The 26,352-nt window shown below is 40.5% G+C and overlaps 1 protein-coding gene across 12 annotated transcripts in view; it reads right to left on the bottom strand.

Moving 5' to 3' along the window:
* The window catches only part of Plekhs1 (pleckstrin homology domain containing, family S member 1), a 52,528-nt gene that overhangs the window by 4,490 nt on the left and 21,686 nt on the right, over nucleotides 1-26,352 (bottom strand). For 7 of the 12 annotated variants that reach the window (XM_013515828.1, XM_013515824.1, XM_013515826.1 and 4 more), the window contains one exon: nucleotides 24,076-24,357. In XM_013515828.1, coding sequence (XP_013371282.1) covers nucleotides 24,181-24,357 — 177 coding nt within the window. In that variant the 3' untranslated portion in view covers nucleotides 24,076-24,180. The other 5 variants (XR_001234619.1, XR_001234618.1, XR_001234620.1 and 2 more) reach the window with 3 other exon arrangements.

Raw genomic sequence — 26,352 nt, 5'->3', positions numbered from 1 at the left:
TGCCTCAGTCTCCCCAGTGCTGGGATTATAGGCAGGTACCACCACTCCTAGCTCCCAAATGATTCTTGATGCCAGTAAGAATTTGGGAATGATCATTTTAATCCACAAAACTCAGAATTACTTTTCTCCCTCTAAAAGATAAAATTTAGTGGTGGTAGCACTTGAATCATCAGGAAAGAAAAGTGGGTGCTGCTTAGCTAGAAGCATCCTGCAGCATTACAGAATATGTATATACAAACATTGGAAAAGAAAGGAGTTTCCGGGCTGCTATGCCACGGAGTTGGTCATCATAAAAGATGGGTAATCACCCATTGAAGAATAAAAATTAGGAACCCCATCTGCCAGTAGTTTAAGAATACAATATGTGTAAGTAAACAGATGACATGCCTGAAAGCAGTGTGCATAATGGAATAGCTTTGTTAGACTATCTTAACACACCATGCTGTAGTCAATTTCTAGCACAGACTGCCTTCTGGTAGGCACATGGTTCATTACCTACAGTTTGAATATTGTAGGGTCAAGAAATACAGCTGACTTTCAATGGTACTATCATCTGATGTGGAAAAACTTTGGGATCTAGTGCCCAGCCAGGTCACCGGCTCACTCTCACAATGCAAATGCATGCCACCGGTTTTCTTTGCTGTGGGCTTAATATGCAGAAGTTTCCAGAAGATAAAAGAGGAAGGAAGTAAAGGTCATGGGAAGAGGACACCCAGCAATAATTTAAAGAAAGATAAAGCATCATTGAGTGCAACTGAAAACCTGTCATCTGAGAATACCCGAAGGCAAAAACCAACCAACAATTAACCAGCAACCAAAAGATCCCCAGGCTTTCCATTATATATCCCTTAATAATCCATGTGCTAAACTTCATTTTTTCATGGGTGGGAATAAAATAAAGAAATTCTCATTTTTTAGTTTAAAATAGGATCATTTAAGCAATTGAAATGGATTAAAACTCAAAAGAAAACAATCAATGATAGTTTGTATTTGGTACCAAGAATTAAAGTTTTTTTAAGTGATCAATAATCCACTTTGAGTAGACTTTAAAAACAATTTCATGGAGAAATGAGTTGGATAGAAAATAAATATTTTTTATTAATAAAGGTTTACATTGATAAATTAGGGATTTTTCCATTTTTACTCAATCCTGATAGGTTTTTTGTTTTTTGGTTTTTCTCCGGTACTGGGAACTGAACTCACGACCTTGCGCTTGCCAGGCAGGTGCTTTGCCGCTGAGCTAAACCCCCAGCTCCCCTGATAGGTTTTTACAAATACTACTTACCTATGGATCACACATGTTATTTGGTTTTGCATTTTGGTTTTTCTAAAGAGCTGGCAGATGAGAAAGATCTGGCTAGCAAGGGGAAAGAGAGAAAAAGCTGGTAGGGAGAGGGTGGAAAGCATGTGTAAACACCTTGCGTGAGAAAGGCCTAGAACATTTGGGTTGCTTAAGAGTACAATACGGAAGCTAGCATGAGTGGACCATGATGACTTCAGAGGCAGTGACAATACTGGCAGTGGTGCTGTCATACAGGACCTGGCTGACTGTGACAAATAAATTGGGTGCTATGCCAAGGGAAATTGAAAGCCGTTGGAGGTTCTGGGAATGATGGGATCTACCCATTCAAGGCATAAATTTTATTTCTCAAAATTTGCAATGAATAAAGTTAGAATAAGAAAATAATATAATAATCCACATTTTGTTATTGTCTTGAATTTTTGGTCAGTTGATTATTTATTGCCACTAATAAACTGATTAGATCTCACATTATCCATAAATAAATAATACAACAACTACCACACTTTGGGGATAACTAAAAATGTAACCAGAAACTAGCTGAGCCATAATAATTGCTTGATGATTGCTTACTGCATTTCAGAGCTACTAACTACATGATTTTAAGATACGCTACTTCCAGAAAATTGGACACACAGAAACCTAAAGGAAGTTGAGGAGAATTTTCAAGCTAGGCTAGACTATAATTCATCTAGCACAAAAATGACCATAGATGTTAACACTGAGGGATGTGATTGCGATGCTCTATTATTTCCAAAGGAATAAACATGCCCCTCAGACATTCACAGTGTCCTGAAATGAGTCAGTTGGACATAGCATCCAAAGAAGTGTTTCAAAGCTTTCTTGAAATCATTCACATCAACTTGTATCTCCTGGTAGGATGAGGAGTTTTTAATTTTATAAGGTATTCAGAAATTTGCTTATCTCACATTCATTTCTCTCAAATTACACCGTCAAAATACCAACTTCTCCACTCTCAATCTCTTCCCAAGCTCAGTGGCGTAGTGGTCTCTGGTTCTGTGAGGCATTGTGAGGAAAGAGAAGAACAACACGACAGGACTTCATAGTCCTAGGAGATGGGCTGATAAGGATGGGAGCGGGGAATATGAGGAAGGGAATTATCCAAACACAAATTTAAAAGAGCCATTGATTACAGCGGCTGCTATCTGGACTCCTCAGGAGAAAGGTAATAAAAATGTTATAAAAACCCAAAAGAAAACACTTTAGCATAGCCAGAAGCCCAGGTATCAAACAGCCTTGGTTGGAACTCTTGCACCTTTGAAGCACATCATTTAACCTCTGTAAGCCTCAGTTACCTCTATAAAGGGCACTGATATTTTATCTTTGCTTCCTAGGGTGATTATGAATGATAAATGAAAATCTTGCATGCTGGGAGCTTAGTGCAGAACAGGTACCATTAATGCACTAGATTGTTCACTCTGCTAGGCTCTTAGTCTACAGAAAGTCATCTCGAAGTTCCCTACAAGTTTCATCCTGAGGAATCCTGATATGGCAGTTCTGATCCTCTCTTATGAATCTGGGGAAAGGGCCATTCAGATTGCTTAAAAATTGTTAGTTCATTGCAGTTTGGCTTGTACATCCCTTCCCAAGAACATTTTGTTGACATTTCTTTTTAATTATAGTACCTTGAGCTCACACTTTCCGAAATTAGGATCACAAGGACAACTTGGGATCATAATTACTTAAGCGTGGTTTCCCTATTCTCTTGCCTACACCGAATATTTCTACTTTCTATCCTGGCCGTTATCAGAACTCAGCAAGTTCTTTTGCTGTTAATTTTTACTAGCTTGGCATTCTGCTTCTAGGAAAATCAATATGATGTACAAACTTAAGATTTTAATTCTTGATCACCTCATTGGTTCTAGCACTAATGCTTGAGAGGTCGTTAATATTTGCAACTTTCCATTCAGGGGAGGATTATCCATCCATCCCTAATCTTTGAGTTCTAAGTTCTGGCCAAGATTGATTTTATTTAGGTACTAAATCCATTAGGCTGAGCTAATTTACATGTTAGCTTTAGATGGCCGTTCTGTCTGTAACTAAGATTTGCCTTTTTGTTGTCGTTTTTTATTTTTGAGACAGGGTCTCCCTACATAGTTCAGGCTGGCCTTGAACTCACTATGTAGCCTAGGCTGGACTCAGACTTGTGGCAACCCTCCTGCCTTAGTCTCCCAACTGCTGTGATTACAGCCGTGTACCACCATGCTCGGCAGAATGGTCTTGTATACAATTAGATTTTGCTCTTGAGACCCATATTTGGGGATAACTGTGGTCTTTAGGTTAGAGAAACTATCTTCTCTGACCCTCAAGGGCATACATACCGTGTTAGCTGGTCCATTAACTCATCTCCTGCTGGGCATGGTGCCAATATGCGTACGCTGGGTCTTTGCTAGAGAGACATAAATTATAATCTTAATTGTTTCACTGTCTTTATTACCTCTGAGCTTTCTTGTTATGAATCCAGCAACAAAGCTGAAGTTGATGTACGACTTTATAAACTTCCAAGTGCCAACTCCTAAAATCACTACATTGCATGAAGATTGTCTACAAAGCTGTCTTTTTTTTTTTGTCTTTTTGAGACAGGGTCTTGCTATGCAGTTCAGGCTGGCCTTGAGCTTGCTTTGTAGCCCAGGCCTTGAACTCCCAATGATCCTCCTGCGTCAGCCTCCTGAGTGCTGGGATTACAGGCTTGCGCCAACACTCCCGGCTGCAAAACTGTCCTGTTTATATGGCTTGTTGACTTTTGAGATATTAACCCTGTGTGGATTTGAATCCAGTAAGAAGTCCATGTGCTTTCCTTGTACATAGGAACGAGGAAACTGCAAGGCCACTTCACCCACAACAAGCTGGATCTTTCTGTTGACCAGAAGAGCAAAGTGTGGCCATTTTGCATTTTAAAAGCCAAGACCAAAATCTGTAGCATTCTTGCTATTATTGTCTTATGCTGACTCCAAATTTCAATACTATACACAAAAGCCAAGTCTGCTGGATTAAAATAAATAGAGTGACGATACTCTCCCTCCTGCTTGTCTAGTCTTCTTTTTTGTACAAATGCCCATGTCATTCACCTCACCCAAGTCCACACCCATAATACCCATATATCCTGAAAGCCTTCTCAGAATTCTGGTGAACCAGTTTGTCTGTGTGTTTCTAGCACCACATCTTGACCAGCTAGCTCCTGCAGGGAGGCTGAGCTAGAGGAACACTCCCACGTTCCCCCGTATATCCTAATATCTCCCCAAATGCCATTGTACTTCAGCCTCCCTGTGTTCTGCACAACCTGGTGTAACCTGGTGTCCTACCAGTACAGAGAATGTGCTTAAACCTAGAGCAAGAAGAAGGCTTCCACACTCTATTCCATTTCAGTGGCAGCCACCCAGACCACCTGATCTTCTATGAACTTCTTAATCTTTTTTACTGATTCATCCAACAGATCTAGGGGTTAGGAGTCCTAGGTTCAAGTTCTTATTTTGCTCTTGAGGAAACTTAGGCAAGTCTTTCAACTTAAGTCTTATTCTGTGGATGAGACTGTTAAGTCAGATGGCTTTCCCCACGCTCCCTTCCTTGTATTGGGAATCTGTAGTGTTTGCTCTTCAGTAACTTTGGTACAGTTGCAGAGTTAAACATACAAACTAGAGCCGCGTTTTATCAGTTTTAGGCTGTGTGTTATGAAATGCCCAGGCAGCTGACTGCTGAAGCTCACACTTTTGATTGCAGAGCTTGAAAATAACACTGAATCTAGTTGGTAAACAAATCTGTGAGTTCTTGAGAGGCCAAATACCATCAACAGTCTTTTGCAATTTGTTGGCACAGGGACAAACATCTGCAAGTTGTAGATATTTACACAAATGAAATCCAATCCTCTAAGGGGATTATATGCATCTCACTAAAAATGAAATGTCTAGTCACCATATTGTAAATTTAATTCCAATCGGAATCTTTATTAAGCCTTTTGGGGTGGGAACACATGGGATACAAACATTTAAAAACTCAGCTGCTCTCCAGAAGCCAGACTCTAAAATGCAACAGTTTTCTTCCCAGTTGCTGAAACAGAGACTATCCTATTGGAGTTACATTTAACTAACTTCAAGTGACCCTCAAAAAACTCTCTAAGGATTTGACCTTGAAATTCTAATGTACCAAAAAAGCCAACTTTAACTAAAGGAAGTAACGCTGTGCATATGAAAATTTTGAAAGTGGTTTGCATTTCATTTTTTTTCCCCACCTAAAATCCATTTCCCAATTGAGGAAACTGAGGCTCGGGCAGGTTAACTTGCTCAAGATCACATTTTTACAACATCAAGATTCCTTTAGTTTTAACTTTAAATTCTATGGTTCTTTTAAAGTTATGAAGATTTGAAGCATAAGTGCAGATATAAATGTAAATAGATATACATGTAGGTTAATGGGCACTAAGTCCCAGTAAGAGAAGAAGAATAAATTCTGGAGATCTATTATATAGCATGGTAGCTTTTTTTCTTTTTTTTGGTCTTTTTGAGACAGGGCCTCGCTATGCAGTTCACGCTGGCCTTGAGCTCACTTTGTAGACCAGGTTGGTCTTGAACTCACAAGGATCCTCCTGCCTCAGCCTCACAAGTGCTGGGATTACAGGCATGCGCCACCACGCCCGGCCTAGCATGGTAACTATAATTAATACTAATATGTAATAGACAAAAATTTAAAGTGTTCTCATCATTAAAATGAAAAGTAGTGAGGTGATTAATATGTTAATTAGCTGGATTTAATTATTCCATAATGTCCAAATATATCAAAGCATAAAATATACACCATAAACTATGGATAGAGAGCTAGACAAATGTATTTCTCCTAATAACTTTGCATGCTTTGGAGACAAAAAGTCCTTAGAGACTTTTTTTCTGTGATTTTCCTTTCTTCCATACCCTTTCCTAGGATTTTGAGTAGTTTGCATGTATTGAGCTTTCTAAATATCAGACCCAAGTAAAATTTCAGAAAAAGCCAAGAAAACACAGCATTAAGAATAATTTTTAACAAGTCTCTCAATCCTTAAAGAATCATTTTTGGAGCTCAGCTTGCATTGGCGGGGTTTTTCAACCAAAGGCTGGCATGTGGCCTGTTCTTTTATTTCTCTCTACTGCTATCTGCTGGTAGTAGGTCTGCAATGGCAACTTCCAAAACAGGATATGCAATCACTCATGTCTCTGTAGGGCCTAAATCAGTGATTCTCAGCTCCAGCTGCATATTAGAATCATATGGGATTTTGCAACTCTGTTGATGCTCAAGTCCCACTCCCAGAGATTCTGATTCAATTTGGTCTGCGGGAGGTCATTCGTATTTTTTGAAAAGCTCACCAAAGAATTCTAATATGTAGCCAGCATTGAGAACCACTGACCTAAATAGTCAAATCTCACCAGAACATGTAATAGGAAGATTAATGTAATCAAGAAAAATCTGCATTCAATTTTGCCATATCTAGACCAGTTCTCCAATTCTTTTCATACCCATAATACAACTCATTTCGACTCAATGTGATTTTTATGGATTAAGAACAACTGAAATCAATTATTTTCTCTGTAAGCTTTCAGGATTTTCCTCATGACTAAACAGGAATCCAGCCCAAAATAAGTCAGCACTATTATTTTATCACATTTCATATTATAAGCTATGATATAAACGAATACTAAAAATAAATGCGTTATGAAAAATGTATAATTTAGAAAGAAGTAGACTTGCATTTCATATTAATGTTCTTATAAACTTAGCATTCCTTTTCCATGAGTTCCATGGTAGACTAAGAAACAGGAGGCCTGCTTACTTGTATAAGCATTTACATTGAAAAGGCAATTCATTTGAGATTGAATTCCTGTCCAGGCACGAGGAAAACAATAGTCTCAGGAAAAAATAATATAAGGTTTAAACACACACACACACACACACACACACACACACACACACACACTTCACATCACATATAGATTCTATGATTTTCATACAGTATTACAAATCAGTGGAAATAAGGGTTTGATTTTCTTGGAAGTAAGTTTAACAGATGACCCAGAAAACATCTATTAAAATTAGCAAACATTATTTCTGTGTTTCTTGGAGATATTCTATATATCTGCAGGTCAGAAAGCTTCACACCCAGGCAAACCCAAATGATATCAACCAAAATGAAAATTTCTCATCAGTCTTTGTCATTACGGGGATACTTCCTATCTTGGCAGCACGAGATGTTTCAGACTTTTTATCCTCAGCTGTATCCAAGAGGCATTGGTTCCCTGACCTGCTGAGCCCTACCCTCACCCCAGTGTTAATGAAAATACAGCTGTGAAGTTTTCACCTTAATTGTGTGATCTTTCTAGAAAACAAAACCAAAAAAAAATCACTCAAACAAAAAACCTATCTGGTATTCTTTTGTTATTGTTGCGTTTGTATATTTATGTGTTTGTTTTATGAGTCACGGAGTTGCTATATAGTTCAGGCTGGCCTTGAACTCTCTATTGACCCAGGCTGCCCTGGAATATTTGGCAATCCTCCTGCCTCAGCCTGCTGAGTGCTGGGATCACATTGTGCACCACCAGGTCTGGCTCCCACCTAGTATCTTTTAGACTTTTTCTGAGCTTTCAAAACTTTAGGAACACACAGAAAAAATTTACATTTGTGTTAAGGAGTGATATCTCACTTTAGTGGGAGAGGATTATCAGTCCCAATAGCAATTTGGATTGGGAGAGGGAAAAAAAAGCTTTTTGATAACCCACCCCTTGAAAAGATGGAGCTGAAATTTTCACTGACTTTAAAGAGATTCTTCATAAGTACAGCACCTACAAAAATTCAGGAAATGTGACAAGCATGCAGGGTGAAGTCAGTCTTACTGCCTGATTTCAACCTGATTTAAATTCTGAAAATATTGTGCAATTGTTTATTTTCATGGTTGAAGAAAGAAGTTACAAAACTAGGAAATGTGATATTGAAATCCAAAATAGCACACTAGTCCAGTCTCTCATCTTATTTTATCTAGAAGATTAAATTATTTCCCTTTGATACTGAAAAGTAAATAGCCAATCTTAAGTTCTTGAGATTAATGTCGACATCAATCATAATGTTATCGCTGAATTAGTGCACCTGGTTTTCCTTAAATAGGACTACTTACAGAGATCCAGTCTACTGGATTCCGGCATTACCAAATTGTTTGGGAGAAAAGAATCATTTTTTGAAGACCGAATTTAAAATGGAGAGGAGCTGGGCGCTAAAGAACTTACTGCAATCTAAGATTTATAGAGAGTTAGTGAGTAATTCATGAAGGTCTGACTTCATCCAGATGTTTTTCTGATCACCAACACACCCAACTGGTTTGGAAGATTCATTGTTGAATTCATTGATGTTATCCTCTTTTTGGTTGCTTTGATAAATTGCAAACTTCTGCAGGTGTTGCCTTTTCCAAATAGTGCATTTTAGCATTAAATTTCAAAGCTCTTGATAGCCAAAAGATGTTGCTAGAAAATATCTTAAGACATCCCAATGCCTTGAAGAAATGCAGTAAAATTCTGAAGTGAAAAGTATCTATGGCCTTTATAAGAGTACGCACATGCTGGGTTGCTATTTCTTGGAACAAAAACAAGTTATTCAGAAGATTGCATTTGTCAGAAACAGAAAGCCAAGATTATGCTGGAAGCAGAAACTACCATCCAGCAAGACTCAAGATTTTAGGACTAAGAGCAAATTCACAAAAAAATTCACACGCTGTCAGCAAATTCAATATATTAAAAAATTTTAGGTAATTAACTTAAAATATACTTATTTGGTCACAGCATGGTTATACTTAATTTTAATCTTAGTACACTGTTAACTTTTAAAATAAGGATATATTCAACCTACATAGTAACTAGTACACATATTATTGAGAACTTAATTTTCAATTTAGATGCCAGGCAATAAAAATTCCCTTAAAAACTGGAAGAAAATACACAGTCTCTAAAAATTTTATATGGAAAGGAGATATATTACAAAATCTATGTTGGAGTTGATGATGTCACCAAAGTGAAGGTCCAGGAAAGCAGTAATTTTTGCTTTTTTTTTTTTTTGTCCATTGCTATTAGCTCTGGTGGTTTAAATAGTACCTGGAAGATAAAAGGTGCTAGAAATAGGTTGAGTGTATGACTTTTCTTAAATAAACATAAATTGGTAGCAAGCAGGCAAGACTAAAAATGTGCAGGGTATAACAAGTTTAAACAGCGTTTAGTGCTTGTATCTTATCTCTAGTTCCAAGTAGAGGTTGATCATTAATTTGAAAGTCAGGGAGGATTTTGACTTTGATATTAATTTGTGCTTTCTAAATCTCAGCCTATATATTTGCAGTCATGCGCTCACCTGGGCAACTTGCAAAACCAGAGATAACCGCAGGTAGAAACGGTGTATTTAAATGTGTTTTTACGTCTTCAGGGGTCTTGTACATAGTGGCTATTCAATATGTATTCCCAGAGTGGCATTGGTCTAGGCAACTTAAATCGTGAGATTAGCTTTCAGTTCTTGGCAAATGTTAATCTGGGCAAGGATTGACCTAAGGACTAAACACAGAGACGTATTGTTATTCAGCCCTGCTACAGTGATTAAGTTTGCTTTATTTCTACACCTGACATGAAAAGCAGTTAACATATGGGAGAATGCGGCATAATTCCTCTCCTCCTGCCACTCATTTTCAAAGACAATGCTAGCTGCATAATTTCCCACGTGACTTTACACCGGATTTATGCTGTAGTAAGATATTTTGGTTGCTAAGCGTTGTATTACGCGGACCCTGCTTCAGCCATGATGCTTACTAGCTCAGCTTGCTCTATGCTGTCTCCATCTCAGCAGGATTTATGCCACACAGCTGGATTTCACTGGAGGCACCACGGGGAGCCGGGCACTGAAGGAGACAGTGCTATAAGTGTCCTTCCCACCTCCTCACCACACCTCTATCGGCCGGCCTTCTTCAACGCGAGTGTAGTGATTAGTATGGGACACAGATTAGTATGCCCACTTTCTTTCCCAATGGAATCTTTCTGTCTAGAGGCCATGGGATCCAGAGTTTTCCCATCTGAAGACATGTTTTTGCTGGATCTTTAATAATTGGGAACCCAAGAAAATCAACCCACTGTATAACTATAGCAACTTCCTCTGTGCTCCCCTAGTCTGTAAGTGACACTCTCCTACCACCACTGCTGGGACCCTCAACCTTGAATTTATGCTATGCTGAAAGAACTACAAAACATATATCACAAGCTATCTTCCTCTGAAGGATCCCTAAGAAGTGTGACTCTTGAAAATATTTCAGGAACTTTCATATGGCTGCTATCTATCAGAGAGAATTAAAGAAATAAATCTTCTTACTCATCAACCAGAAAACCTCGTATTCTTTCAACATGGAATAATAGACAAATTGTGAAGTGAAAAGGTTATCTAAAAGGGGAAGGAAAGATAATTTTCAAAAGGGAAGAGAAGTAGGACCTGGAAAACACCTTGAAGTTATGTTGACACCAGTAACAGCAAACAGAACCTGAAATCTGTTGACCTTGGCAAAAATGAAATGTTGCAGTGAATACCTGGAAAAGATGAACTCCAATGTGTTTGATTATTTCACCAAGATGTAAGGCAAGTTTTAGAAATTTGGGGGAGTTATCTTTAAGGTATTGGACCCCTTAACATTTTATGGGGAATAATTAGCTTTTGTAAACCGATATTCCCAGTAACTGTGGAGGTCACCTGGTTTTGCATATTCTCCATAAACTTCTGTCCAGCATATGCTATCTTTCTTGGTCAGTCAAGAGTATGCAGTCACACCTTAGTCACACAACTTAGTTACTGTGTGACCCCAGGCATTTCATCCCACTTCTCTGAGTCTAAGCTTTCCCTTCAGTAAAGTAGAAATAAACTAATCCTAACCTCATCAAAATTAACAAGAGGTTAAATGAAATAGAGGGTTTGGCCTGCTACTTGCTGTGTGGCAAACACTCAATAGACGGTAACTTTATAATCATTACATTCAGGGGTCACTTCACTCTCATGCTCACTGTAAGCTCATTTCTCTGCCTTTGGTCAATCTGCTTTTTCTCTTGTCTTTTCGTTCAATCACCTTGTCACTCATGCTTTTAGTTCTATATTAAGTTCTGTCTGTTCCAAAGGGCCTTCTTGGAGTACATTAGCTTCTAGGCCTGTTCTTTTCCTCTGAATTCCTGCATCTTACAGTTTATAGAATGGATCTGAACACTTGAATACATTCTCTTTTTCTGTGTTATACAACACTTGTTTCATGGTAATGAATTGCATCTCCCTGAATGGACTTAGAAGGATGGGTTTAGAGTTACAAGGTGTTTTAGTTACTTTTCTCTCATTGCTGAGACAAAATACCCAGCACCTCAAGTTAAAGGGGAAAACGTTTATACGGCTCACGGTTTATAGAGGTTTCAGTCCGTAATCAGCTGGCTCCAAGGCAGGGTGGCACATGGCAGAGGGGCAATCCATCATGGTGACTAAAGACAGCAAGAGCAGCAAGAGGAGGACAAAACTCTTTCTGTCCCTTATATTTTATGCAGGCTACCTGCCCTAGGGTGGGTGTAGCAATCACAGCCTTAATCCTAGCCAGAACTATGCCAACCAATCAGTAGACTGATTTAGTAATCATATGACTTTAATCCCAGCCTCACACACTCTAGATTCAGCCATCTCTGAAAAAGCCCTATGACTGCATGAGGCTTTGGGTGGACATCTAGACACAAACTGTAACACAGGGATTCCTTAAAAGATTACATTATTACATTATCTTTTGTCAAAAAAGGTAGTAGTGCTGGGTGTGGTGGGGTACATCTATAATTCCAGCACTCAGGAGGCTGAGGCAGAAGGATCACCATGAGTTTTAGGTCAGCCTGGGACACATAGTGAGTTGAAGGTCAGGTTGCACGGCATAGAAAAACCCAGTCTCAAAAAAAAAGTAGTATTCCCATTTTGCTCATGTGGTAACTGAGGGCCAATTGTGAATTTTTCAAGACCAAAGTCAAGCAGCAACTAACTGGCAGGTGAGAAAACTTCAAAGACTGCACATAGGCTTTGGAGACAGGCCAATCTAGATAAGAATCTATGACCTTCAGACTGTTACTGAACCTCTCTGAACTTTCTTTTCATGCCTATAAAATGAGGCTGGTAGAGGTTAGCTTGAAGAGTTGTTGAGAAGATTAAAAGTAATCATGTAACCAAATTCTACATAGCACAGAGCCCAGTGTTGTTGAGTAGATGCTCAAAAAATCGGACCTCTCTATTACTTTTTATGTATTCAACAATAAAAAATTGTGCTCTACAACTTCTAAGCTCCAGGCCTATTAAGCAGCACTGAATACTTACTTGATTGATAGATTCAAGAGCAAATGGGAGACTTTGGCTAGGATCAAATGTTGTTCTCTGTTACCCCTGGAGTCTCATCATGACCCATGGAGCTCTAAACTCATCAATCTACCTGTGCGATTAAAACCAAGGGGAGGCCTGGTGGACCAGCAGAGACTGTTATTGCTCTTCATAGGAAGCTTTGCCTTGTGAGACTGTGACTGCCTGTTTCATTTTAATTTGGCATGTATTCATTATTCTGAGTACTCTTAAGGATTCTTAAATATAAAAGTGACCAGAATGTGGTCTTTTTTTCCACAAAGTCCACAGATTTGTGTGAAATAGTAGTTATAGTTGATCCTCTATATTTACAAGTACCACCTGTGCAGATTCAGCCAACTGTAGATTAACAATATTTAGAAGAAAATTATGTCTGTACTTTATACATACAGAATTTTTCTTAACAGGATGCCCTAAATAATACAGTAGAACAAATATTTACATAGCATCTACATTGAATTAGGCACTATGAGTAATCTAGAAAAAAGCTAAAGTATATCTCATTTTATAACAAACACTATCTCATTATATTTAAGGGAACTGAGCATCGGTGATTTTGGTGTCCACTGCAGACCCTGAACCAATCTCCTGGGGAGATTGAGGGATGACTACATATTTACAAATAACTTTGGTAGATTTATGTGCCGCAGAGGAAACAGATACAAAATGATGTGGTAACACAGACGGGGCAATCATTTCTTCCTGGAATCGGGGGTGGATGGGGAGCAGAGAGCTGTAGAGACGGATGACGTTTGAGCTGGACCTTGTGGGTGGAATGTCTGTTGCCAAACACAGACATTCCTCATTTAACAATCAAGTTCTGTTCACGCACCTAGGTCGCTAAATGGATTGGTTGCTAAAGGAGGAATGGTATATAGTATGTACACGACAATATTGAGAACAAAGAAATGGTCAAAAAAAACTCCAACTTGATGACTTTGTTTTCATCTGCATAACTTTTACACGCAGTACTGTAATGCATAACAGAACATAAAACTACAGTACTGTGCTACACAGTACCATAAGCAGAAAAGACAGTACTGTGTAAACAAGGAATACTGTACAAACAGACATTGAGCCTCTATAAACAAGATGTAGAGAACCGTATGAAAAAAGAAGGTGGGTTGTCAGTCACAGTGGCAGGTCGTAATTCTGAACAGTGCGCCTTGGCTTGTACTCTGAAGAGTCATTAAGCAGGTAGATTGTTAACAAAGAATGCCTGTGTATAAATACTTTATTAAATGTATTCACAGCATGGTGCGTCACTTATTCTTTCATTTCTATGTCACAGAGATTTAATTAGCACATTCTAATCTGGTTTTGGTGGTATGGGTGGTCTACACTCTCAAATCCAGCAAGTCGGGAGAGAGATACGGCAGAGGAGAGGGGGATCGTGAGAATGAAAACACCCTGAGGATGGTGAGAAATACACAGATGCCTAACAACCGCCATAAGACCATGTGAATGAAGCGTCTTTCCTAAACTGAAGGAGACACTTGTACCAAGTCTATGTACGCAGTAAATAAACAATCACTGCATTAAAAATGTTCACAGCCTTGCCTAATAAATCCCCAACCCACCTCAAGCTGGATTATGTAAGCTACAAGGAATCCTGGCAGAGTCCTGTTGCAGTGTCACACACTTTGTTCAGAAGTGTTAGATATTAATTAAAGCAGAGTGGGATGACAGCATCCAGCCTGATTTGAGCTGGCAGCATCGTGCCAGCCATCTGTGATGATAAAAACCGATTTCTTCCCCAGTCTCCTTCTTTTTGGGTTGGAGCACTATGCTTCCTCCACTTAGCTCATTGCCAGGGCTTCTTGTTTCCTAGGTAGGGGACCCCCATGATTTGGTCGTTGTTCAGGTTCTTAAAAGAGTTTTTTTTTTATCTACAGTGTTAAATTGTGTGTGATTCTGTGTGGCAAGATAATGGGACTGCAAGATAGCTATGAAAAATCAAGTTTGGGTTAGCAAATTACCTTTCTTTGGAATAGAGGGAAATCCTGCTAGTTGTTAATATGCAACTACAGCAATCATGCTTTCTCAGCAGTTCCCTGAGAAAGGCATTACAGGAGTTAGAGTACTGATAATGCAGCCAGTATCAAGAGCTACTTAGATACTGACAAGCTGAGAAACAGTTACAGTGGTACCTCTGTTCATGAACTTATTTCCGGTCACAAACTGAACTGGATGAGAACCAGATCAAATTCCGCGGTTAGGTTTAATACTGACCTTATGGGGGAATTTGATTCAGTTCTCATCCAATTTGGTTTACAACCAGAATCATGCCAGGAACTGAGTTGGTGAAGCAAGGTACCACTTTACTTGTCACAGGTACATTTTTGGCATCGTTCCTCTTTCTCTGTAGGATAGCTCTGCGCATCCTGCTTTCTAGGCTGAGTGCCCTCTTGCCTTTGCTTGCCATCCTTCTACCCTACGTTACATCTCATACAGGCAGTTATACATTCGTAGAAATGAATCTTGACGTGAGACAGCTGGTTGTTGGAGTAATTTTAAGATTTGATGGTTTGCCAGTGCACTGACACACACTTGTAATCCCACTACTAAGGAGGCTGAGGTAGGAGGATTAAAAATTTTAAGCCAGCCTGAGGATTTAGCAAAAATCTGTCTCAAGATATAAGTACTGTACACTAACTGATTGCACCACTGGAGTTTCTGTCTAAAGACAGAAAGGTCTGGGGATACAGCTCAGTGGCAGAGCATTTGCATAATATGCACTAGGCCCTGGGTTCCATTAACATTCCCCCCAAAAGGTACGATGATTATAAGCATTATAACCCATAAAGAAATGAAGGGTTCTTGTTAAGCGAGTAGCCAAGTTTTTCTTACATCAGGATAGTTTTACCAGGTTCGCATGAAATAATGTTTTAGAAAAGGCTGATTAACCTTTATCCTTTATCAATTGTATATAAAGTTCATCTCCAAAGCTGAGAGAGGCCTTACTCTACTTTGGAGCTATATTTTCCTACTCTGTTTTGGAGCTGTAAAAGATGTTTTTTTTTTATTTTTATGGAGATGTAATTTATATATCATAATGTTCACCCTTTTAAAGTATACAGTTCAGTGTATTTTAGTACATGTATAGAGTTATACAACCATTGCCAGTGTTTAATTTCAGAACATTTTAATCTTCCCCCAAATAAACCCATTAGCAATCATTCCCTGTTCTCACCTCCAACTCATACCCTAGCAACCACTAATTTACTTTCAGTTTCTATGGATTTGTCTATTCTGGATATTTCATATAAATAGAATCATATAATATGTGGTCTGTTTGATTTAGCTTCTTTCACTTAGCCCAGTTTTATCCATATTGTAGCATGGATCAGTACTTCATTCCTTTTTATGGCTAAATAATATTTCATTGTATGGCTTTATCACATTTTATTTTTATCCATTCACCAGTTGATGGACATTTCTACTTTTTAGCTATTATGAAACAAAGCTGTGCTACATATTCCTTTACAAATTTAAAGCTGGCTCTGCTGGTGCACGCCTGTAACCCCAGCACTCAAGAGGCTGAGGCAGGAGGATCATTGCAAGTTCAAGACCAGCCTGGGCTACAAAGTGAGCTCAAGGCCAGCTTGAAATGCATAGTGAGACCCTGTCTTAAAAATACAAAACAAAAAACAAAAAACAAGTTTATGTATGGACATATATTTCCATTCTATATGGAAAATGATTAACCCTAAATAATTTCTATACCTCTGTCCTTAATTAGGTTATCAGCTCCCAGAGAGAATATGTTTTATGCCCTGATAATATCACCAGTACATGGCTCAGTGCCCTGAATCCACAAAGTGCTCAAATGCATCAAGAGTGACAAATGATTAAGGTGTTCTCTAGACTCTCGAGAAGTTCTTGGTGCTCTGCTTATACTGGAGTCGCTGTGCACTGGACAGCTGGCCTATTCTGAGATATCAGCAAATTCTATTCATTCTTGGAAATATGAAATACTCCCACCAATATATCCGCCACCCCCACCCCCAGTAAGCTTTTTCCAAAGCAACTTGATAGGATTAGTCTCTAAGTCTTTCATGGTTGTAACACTTAATTTGTACCTTAAAGAATTTGGGACAATCAGACTTACCTTGTGGTTTTCTGTGTATATGTTTGTATGACCCTTGCTTGATGAAAAGGTTTGCAAAGTTTAGGATTCCTTATTCCTTATCTCCAATCCAGAAGGAACAGCCTGGTGCTTTGGTCAGTGGAGAAATGCATCAATTTTCTGTTAATTTGCTTGTCAATAAAGTCAAGCAACCATCTAAAAGGAACGCTGGAAGATACACTGACTTATTGTAATAGCCTCAGTAGAATTTCCTCAGTTCCTGGGATATTAGTGTGGGTTTCTGTGGTTCTACTGGGCAAGAGGCTTGAAGATGATGTATGTTACTGAAATCAGAAATGTACGAAAAAACTATCATTCCACACATGCCATGTTTTCATATAGGAAATACACTCCATGCTTGCTTCTGTCTATATCACTGTCCTTTATTGGAGTATCCTCTTCTGCAGCTGAGTTTTACTTCCTTTTTAAGGTTGTTTTCCAATGTGTAGGCATAGCCTTGTGTTCTCCAAAACAGGTTTGTTTGGTTTGAATTCCAACTCTGTCTTGTACTAGCTTGTCATGGCTGCTGCACTTTATTTAACTTTTCTGTCCTTTGGTGTCCTATCTAAAAGTGGGGTACAGTAATAGTCTTGGTCTTGAGATAGGAGATTAGGGTGTGGCAAAGCTGGCTGGGAGTAGACATGACCTGTTAGTCACAAGATCCCAGAACACATGCACAGAACAGTTCCCAAAGCCCTGTGTCTGGACTTTTCTCATGAACTTGGGCAAGTTTTCAATAGGGTGGCTTGGACGTGATGTCAGTCCGAGGCCTGGGATCCCAGAACCACATCTTAGAACCCATAGGTAGAAGCTGTCATGGATATCCTGGAGACTGGGACAACACGTAAGAACACAGACACCATGAGGAGTGCCCTATTGTGACTTTCCTCCTAGTAGTCTGCCCTGCTGTTTCCAGGGTGCTCCTTTATTGCTTTTTTCCTTTAATGTGGTCTAAGCTTGCTCTGCAGAGCTCTCCTTCACTCTTTGCTTTTGCTTTCTCAAATAAACTTGGCCACTGCTTTTTGCCTACTTCATTTGATTCTTTGCTCAAGATGTGAAGAGTCTGGAATCCAACTCCAGAAGGAAAGGCGAGCAACCCAGAACCCGGTCACACTTAATTGGCGAGCCACACGTAGGAGGAGCTACCCGAGAACATTTGGCATAGCCAGGAGATTCCAATAACAGTCTCGCAGGGTATAGGATTCAGTGGAGCGCTGGGTAGTGTGTATGACACAGAGGTCATCTACCAAATGTGAGTCATGAGTAGCATTTTGTTCCATCAGGTTTTTTCTTTTCTGAACTCCTTTGTTGCCTCCTTTCTCTAATTTTTAGTAAGCAGTAATTTTACTCAACTTAGAGTTATGTCTCTAGTGGTCTTATCTGTTTAGAAGACACTTGAGGACCAAGATACAAGCTAGTGTCAACACCTTCACCACCACCACACCATACACTAAAGCAACTGAGCCCCAAATGAGTGTCGCAGGGTGACACTCTGAGTGTCGTTTGCTGGTGAAAGCTTTTACACTCACACTCACGGCCCATTGATTCTCACGTGCATATGACAAGCTACAGTGTTTGCCTCCCCAGCCCACAGCAAAAACAAAGGCAGTCCAGAATTCTCTGGCTTTGAGGGAAATAGTTCTCCACAGCTGGGTACTCCTTAGGAAGTAGAGGTTGTGAATCCCTAATTTGAAAATACAAAATCTTAAATTCTCCCTAATATGAAAATTTTCAAGTGCTGAAATGAAGCCACAAATTGGACATTCTATACCATGAAACTGTTTCATGCATGCAATTATTAAAAATGGAAAATTAACTTGAGGCTATGTTTATAAGATATATAGGCAACACGATGGAATTTCATGTTTAGAAATTGTGTCCCATCCCCTGAGATCTCATTCTGCATGTGCAAATACTCCAAAATGTACTCCCCCCATCTGAGATCCAAAACCTTTCTGGCTTCATGTATTTCCGATAAGCAATATTCAACCTACATTAGTGAGTGCAGTGTGTGTGGTGTGTGTGGTAAATACTTCAAGGAGTGATCAAGAACTACAGTGAATGCTTAATTTAAGAAATTATTACTGTAAAAGACACATTGCCATGAACACTCCTCAAAATATTTCCCCTCTCTTCAAACACACTTATCCTATTGTTCTTGCTGCTTTCTGAAGTAGGTCTGGAAGTCCTCTTTCATGAGTGTCGTTATGAGTTATGATCAAAAATATAGTGGCTGGTACTGCCAGATGCTGTCCAAGAGAAAGGCAGACTCATAAAAACGTTACGGTGTGTCCTCATCTATCTTGTTTACCAGGTCTGGCACTGTTCCGCTCTGGCTCTTCCCAAAAGTCAAAATAACCTTCAAAGGTAAACATTTTGAATCAGTTCAAGACTTCAAGGCAGCCATGACAAGGCAATGAAAACCACCCTGTCAGGCAGTTCAGCTCCTGAGCCCAGCGCTGTGTGAAATTTGCTTAAAAACCTGGCTTCCCAAACCATCTGGCCAGAGATGACTTGGAGAAAGGCCCTAAGATCCTATCAGAGCTGATTATTAATTCAGACATTTTAAAGAGCTTTCTCAATAAAACACATTTCTTGCATATCCTCAAGTCCAACTTGACACAGACCCCTGATCTAATACAGCTGAACCTGAAATCCTTCTCCCTGTGAGCCTGTTTATGATACTTTACATTCTTATCGTCCCAAGGGAAAGTCACTTGGCACATGGTCTAAAGAGAAAGAGGTGGGGCCGCTCATAGCGGTTCGCCAGCTTCTCAATTTATTAAAGAATAACTGTGTCTCCCTGTCGTCTTTTTACTGGCCTCTGATACGTATGCATATGCACCTACATATGGACATGTAAACATGTGGCGGTTCACTGTCTCCTCTAGAATGCCTCCCTGGAGTGCATGCTGGCATGCTGACAGTGTCAGATCAGGATGGGTGTACTTGGCCCTCCCTGCGCATTCGTTCCCTGTCTTACCTCTTACCCGCTGCTTTTCAGGCTGCACGCTGCATAGTCTGCATCCTCAGCAGAGAACACAGCCAGTGCCTACACACTCCCTCTGAGGCCCGTCCTGGAGACACGGGAACCTGCGAAGGAAGCAGGAACAGACCAGACAAGTGGCACCTCCAAACACCCCGCTGAAAAGTCTTGCAAATACAGAAAAGAGTGCTGGCCTGGAAGCCACAGGCTGGCATGGAGCTAGGGAAGCCCAGGCATCTCTGCACATTCCTGAGCTCTGGCACCTCCTCCAGCAAGACTGAAGAGGACATCATATTCAGGCCAAGAATGTGATGGTCAGGAATGACCACAGTCAATTCTCATTCCCTTCTTCCTTCCAGAAACAGGCCCAGAAGAGGGCCATCCCTCCTGGGGCATCTGGGCCGATCTTTCTGCAGTATCCAGCCCAAGTACATCTCCTTGGAATGGGGTTAGGATGAACATCAGCGGCAGCTCTGGAAGGGAAGGGTCACAAACGGTGTTTTCACTGAGGCTGGCTATGCATGGGGTTGTGGGTAACAGGGCGGAGTAAGGGTTTATCTCACCCTCTTAACTCTCTGGAAATTGTATGCTACAAGGCCTTTTTTCAGCCCTGGGCTGGGGAACTCTTGTGTCTGAGCAGGACATCTTTCAGTACTCTTAGCTGTGCCACTGAAGAGGGCCCTAAAAGTTGGGCTTTGGGACAACTGCTTTGGGTTCAATGTTTTGGACTAGCTTGGCCAAGAGCTCTCTTTGAGGCACTACCACTGTTGGGAGGGAGAAAGAATCTAGATCCAGTCCCAGTGATAAGTCCCCAGCTCTGGGAGGGGGAAGCAATGAGGAACTGGGCCCTGAGAGACAACAGCAGAAGTGACAAACACAGGTTGCTTTCTCCACTTCAGTTGTCCGGCAGCACATGACCATACCCACTCAGACGGCTACCTTTCTCCAGGTACCAGTCCTGCCACTCCCCGGACAGCAGACAGCAACAATGAACACCAGACTGCTTCCTTCAGGATTAGGGGTCTGGGTAGGGAGTGGTGGTCATTAGCTTCTTTCGGAACTGTTGAAAACTAGGCCAGCTACACTCAGGAATGCCCATGTGTGCACTTCATGCTTTGTACCCTCCCAGGGAACTAACCCTCCATGCTGTCCCACCATGATGTTTTTTTTTTTTGTTTGTTTGTTTTCCAGTACCGGGAATTGAACTCACCACCTCATGCTTGCCAGGCAGGCGCTGTGCTGCTGAGCTAAATCCCTAGCCCCTGTCCCATCATGATGCTTCACCAAAATCTGTGTTCCTTGGTCAAGCAGCATTCAGATCCCCTGGGATTGTTATGAGAATTCAGACCCTGGGCCCCACCATATCAGAATCTTAGAATCTGCCCTGAGATACCCTTTTGAGAATAACCCTCTCATGTGGGAGAAGCCCTTAGAGCAGGGTTCTCATAAAAGCACCCTGGCTGATTTTTCTGGGATTGGAGAGAGTGAGGAGCAGGCTGGCTGCTCTCCGCAGGTTGTGCTGGGAAGGGCCAGGAGTTCTGTGTTCTTGTCCCGCCTCTTCTGTGAGCCCAGTGGATGAAGCCTTTAGTCCTCGGACTTCTCTTTGCTGTAGTGGGACTGGAGGGGCCTGGCAGCTGTAGTTTGTTTCTTTATCTCATTTTAGCTTTTGTTGGCATTGCAGGAAAGCTTTCTGAGTAAACCAAAAAGAAGATCTTTGGGCTCTAGAGCCCTGTGTTTATCCACATTGTTGGTTGCCAGGTGGTTTTACCTTCATGGTTTTTTATTTCCTTTACTGAGGTGGTTTGGTTTCTCACTGATGAGGGTTTCATAAATACACATATGTGTATTTATTTCTTTTCCGTACTTGTATATATTTTTTCACTTCAAAAGCAACATATGCTCATGATAAAAAGAAAAACAAATTCAAACATTACAGAAATGCTCCTCCCCCTGGACCAATCCTGATCATACTCTCTGAATTCTTATTGACAGTCGAATGTGGGTTATTCTTAACTTTTTTTAAAAAGACAAAAAGGCATGGCAGTGAAGCAGCAGCATAACACTTGGTGGAGTGTTTAGGAGGAGGGAAATGCACAAAATTGCAATCTTACGACCTCCCCAGGAGGTAGGTGGCTCACTCTTAACCAGGGGTGGAGAGATTTTATATGCATATCTACACAAACCTCCAAAATTTATTTTTTGCAAGGATGGATCAATATTATACCTCCTATATTGCAGTTTGCTTCTTTCTTTTTTAATATATTATGCATATTACCCATAATTATATGCACCAACCTTTTTAGCATCTACCCTATTCAATTCTATGAAATAATAATTAATCCCCAAATGACATTTTCCTTATCACAAACAATGCTAAAGAGTGCCGGGAAACATTTTGGTTTTCACAGATATCACTGTGTGTTTGCATACTTCTCTAGGGTACAATTCTAGGAGTAGAAATAGTAGGTCAAACGCGGCATATAAGTGAGAATATTTTATCCTTTCCGGACAATTGAAGAAATGTGTTTGAATGTCTCTTGTGAGTGCTGAAGATATTTTTGAATCTAAGTTGAAGGTTAGTTGCTCTCCTTGGCTGGCTTCTGATTCTTGGCTCTGCTCCTAAACAGCTACAGAACTTGGAACCAAGAAGAGGGCACATCATTCACCATTGTAGGCCTTGATTTCTTCCATGTGAAATAACAACTGAGTAACATATACTTTCCAAGACCCCTTTTGCTCCAGCTTTCCCCGATTTGATTAGTGCTTTAGTGCTCTGCCTTTGGTTTCCTACTTATGAAAAACCATTTGACTCCTTGGGCCTTCCAGGGTCAGTTTATTCATGCATCAATAAACTAAGAATATTCAAACTTTGTGAAACAAGGAAATCAGCCCTGGATTTAAATCCTACAACTGCTTCAACTTCTCAAAGAGATATTAGGTCTTTAAGAAAAGAGATGTATTAAATACAAGCGGCCATCCTGCCCTTGCATTCTAGATTCTGGGGGTTGAATAGTGTGTTGGTTTGGGGGTTATTGTGCAAGGTGAAACAATATAATACAGGACACATATTTTATAAGAATATTTATAATAGTCACCTAAAGAATGGTATACAAAAGAGTGCAGGAAATATAGTCCACAAACTATAGACCAAGGAATCTTGCCAAGGGCCTGGATCCCATGACAATATCCTGCATGAGTCCAGCTGAAGACCTAGAGCTCATAACAATGCTTCCCATGAGTCCACCTGATGGCCTAGAGCCTGTAACAGTGTCTCATGCAGACTTGTTACACGGATCTGCTGTGAAGGCCCAAAGGTCAGTGGTGGAATCTAGAAAGTCTGTGTCAGCAGAATGAAGGATCTGTGCTAACAGGCTGAGGGATCTGCACTGGAGCCAGGAAGCGATGTTCAGAAGAACCAGAACTCCCCCGAAAGGTACCACAGCCATCCTCAGCAATAGTGAGGTCCTGAGCTCCTCTGATGATCAGGACAACTGAGTTCCCATCAGGAAAGCCAACGTGACAAGCTTGTCCAGGAAAATGAGCAGTGCACCATCTTCCCCTCCGGAGCTGGGAAGCGATGCTCAAAGTGAGGACCAGAGCTCCCCCAAAGTGAACCAAAGCTATTCTCAGTGCCCACGAGGTCCCAAGCTCCTTTGAGGATGAAAACAGGCAAGTTCATCAGGAAAGCCAGCATGATGAGATCCTCCAAAACAACCAACAGCTCCTTACAGCTTCCACCAGCTCACAACCGTCTTTCTCCACTCTAACAGCCTTTTAGCTCCCAACAGCCTCCTTCTTATTCTCCAGGTCTGCCTCTTATGCTGCTGGCAACAGTCAAGTGGGCCTCCCACACCCAGCACCACCCTTACTCAGTTCAGCTGGGGGTTATAAGTTGACCACCAGTTATCAATCCACTACAAATAGTCATGGGAGGTGTTTGAGCAGGCCTAGAGGTCTCACATCTCTCTGGGGAATCTTGCCTTCCTGGGATGAGGGTTTCCAACTGTTTGTTTCTTAACAAAGAAATGATTATGTGCACCATGACCTCACAGAATACACAGTCTGTATTAATTAGATGAAGGACTTACCCAATCTGTGTCTGTGCTGTTTAGGACAAAGTCTCAGATAATAAGGCCTTCCATCTTCACTGTGACCCCTGTCATTATCCCACTTGACCTTCTCAGCATCCCTGGTGCATTAGCCAGGGAGGGGATAGTTAGCCCCATTGTTAAGATGCAGATACACTGGTTTAGAGAGGTGTGTGAGCTTATTTTATATCACAAGTCTGTGAATAGCAGAGCCCAGGGCACACGAGGCTCCATCCCCCTTCTGCTGCAATAGGCCCACAGCAGGCTACTCTCCATCTCCCTTCTGGCCCTTCTTAATTGCTGGACTCCTCTTTAGTATCTTCTTCAGTTCAGATTTGTCCTCTTGAACAGGCGCATTTCCTTGATTTTTTAAGGAGCATGTACAGGACATAGCATGGAATTTCTCTGAATTTTGGATCCGGCCTATGGTGAGTTTTATTTTCTAAAATGCAAGAAAGAAAAAATAAAATGAGCGAAGATTATTTTTAGGATTCTCGGTTCTCAATCTGTCCTCCTTCACACACTGATGTTGCTTCTGAAGAAAATCCTGAAATGAACTACAGTGGGCCAGAGGAAACTGGAAGTGACTTAATGACTCATATATTCTGGTCGAAGATGGATTATTATTTTCTGGAATCCACTTAATGGCCTGAGCCTCTCGGGTAGATTGCAGAGAGCATCAATAGTACCCAGAGGGGCCCAGTAGCACCAAGAATGTAAAAGGTCTCTTGAGATGAGTGAATCAAAATAAGACCATTAGAAAGGACCAGACCCAGACAAAACTGGGAAGAAATCAAAGTTCAGTGAGTTTTCCCACAACCTAGTATATCCTTCCACTACCCCCACACACACTGCCAACACTGCCTTAAAAAAATCTTACATTCTGTCCCTTGCTGTCCTTATCCAATCCCTACCCCAACCTCCCATCTCTCTGAACTATATCCTAACAGGAAGAAAAATAGACGTGATTGGCTCATGTGCTTTAAAACATTAGGGGCCATTATTCTTCTTCCTTTGGGTCCATATCTCCCCTTTTCAACAATCTTTTTCCTTCCAAGGTCCAGGTATTTGGATTTAAAAAGGAGATATTCACTTAAAAGATTTAAAAAGGAGATATTCACTTAAAAGAAAGTCAGGAATGGAGAGAAAGAAGGAGAATCTTCTGATCTTCCATATAATCATGTTGGTGGATGCTTTATAGTTCTCAATAGCATCTAGGAGCCGTTATCAAACAGAAGGAAGAAGACAGAATGAGTACAAGAGAAATTCTGGTGTCCTCTGCTTATGCAAGAGACTTTCCTGTATGGAAAGGCAAATATGACAAGGGGGAGGCTGTGATACCTGGAAGAATTGTTGGATCTGTTCTCAGCCCAAAACTCTTTTCTTGGTCTTTTAACCAGTGCCTGGGTTTTCAGGTCAGAATATTGTTTGGTTACTTTCCGAAGGGTACAGAGATTCTCTTGACCACTTAGCCCCTGTTGCGGTTTGGAACTGGAATGTCCCTCTCCCTTAAAACCGTCTTGCACTTAGAGGTGGAGAATGGTTGGATCACGGAGCACTGTATTCACTGGTGGATTCCATCCACTGGTGGGTTCAGTGACTGAGTATGCTGTTAGGAGGTGGAGTCAGTTAAAAGAGGTGGGTCACTTGTAGGTGCTTTTCTTTATTTTTGCTTCTTGTTTGTCATGACACAAGCACCATTGTTTCTGGTGTGCCCATCTGCCATGCTGTTTCTGCCTTGGTGCCAGCTGACCAGAGGCTGAAAACATGAGCTAAAATAAACCTCTCCTCCTTTACATTGTGGGTGTTAGGTATTATGTCCCAGTGATGAAGAAAGTAACTAAGATTCTGGTACCAGAAGTGGGGTCATTGCTGTGACTATCTGACTGTGTGGTTTAGCAACCTTTGGACAGGTTCAGAGGAGTTATATGAAGAATGTATTACTAGATGAAACCATTTAAAAATAAGCCAGCCCAGAAAAGAGGATGTAAAAAAAATTAAGATGTGTTATGCACATGTGTGAACTTCCCATTATGAATGTAATCATTACATAGCCCAAACATGTACTAATAAAAATTAAGATTAAAAAAAGTAGGTCAATCCTTTGAAAATATACATATGGCTAATACCCATGTTAGGTTTAATTCTTAGAATAAGCTCATGAGGAACATAAGGGGATGTTGATTTTTGAGATGAAGAAACTAAGGTTTAAAAGAGTGAGTTTGTCCAGCATTCCATGGCCAACTGAAGTAGAGGTAGAAATAATTGTGACTAGATTGTACTCCTTATACATGCCAGTCACCGTTGTAAGCACATTAGAACATATTATTTAATTCTCCAACCTCTGGCGTTATCATTACCCTAATCTTATAGAATTAGAGGAAGCAGACAAAACCTGGTTAAAGACATTGTTTTTGCAATCCATGAGCCAAACTGA

Source organism: Chinchilla lanigera, unplaced genomic scaffold (genome assembly GCF_000276665.1).
Source record: "Chinchilla lanigera isolate Chin_1 unplaced genomic scaffold, ChiLan1.0 scaffold00030, whole genome shotgun sequence".
NCBI classification, from domain to species: domain Eukaryota; kingdom Metazoa; phylum Chordata; class Mammalia; order Rodentia; family Chinchillidae; genus Chinchilla; species Chinchilla lanigera.
The sequence above is the reverse complement of the archived record's forward strand: the minus strand, read 5'-3'. Positions and strand labels throughout refer to the sequence as shown.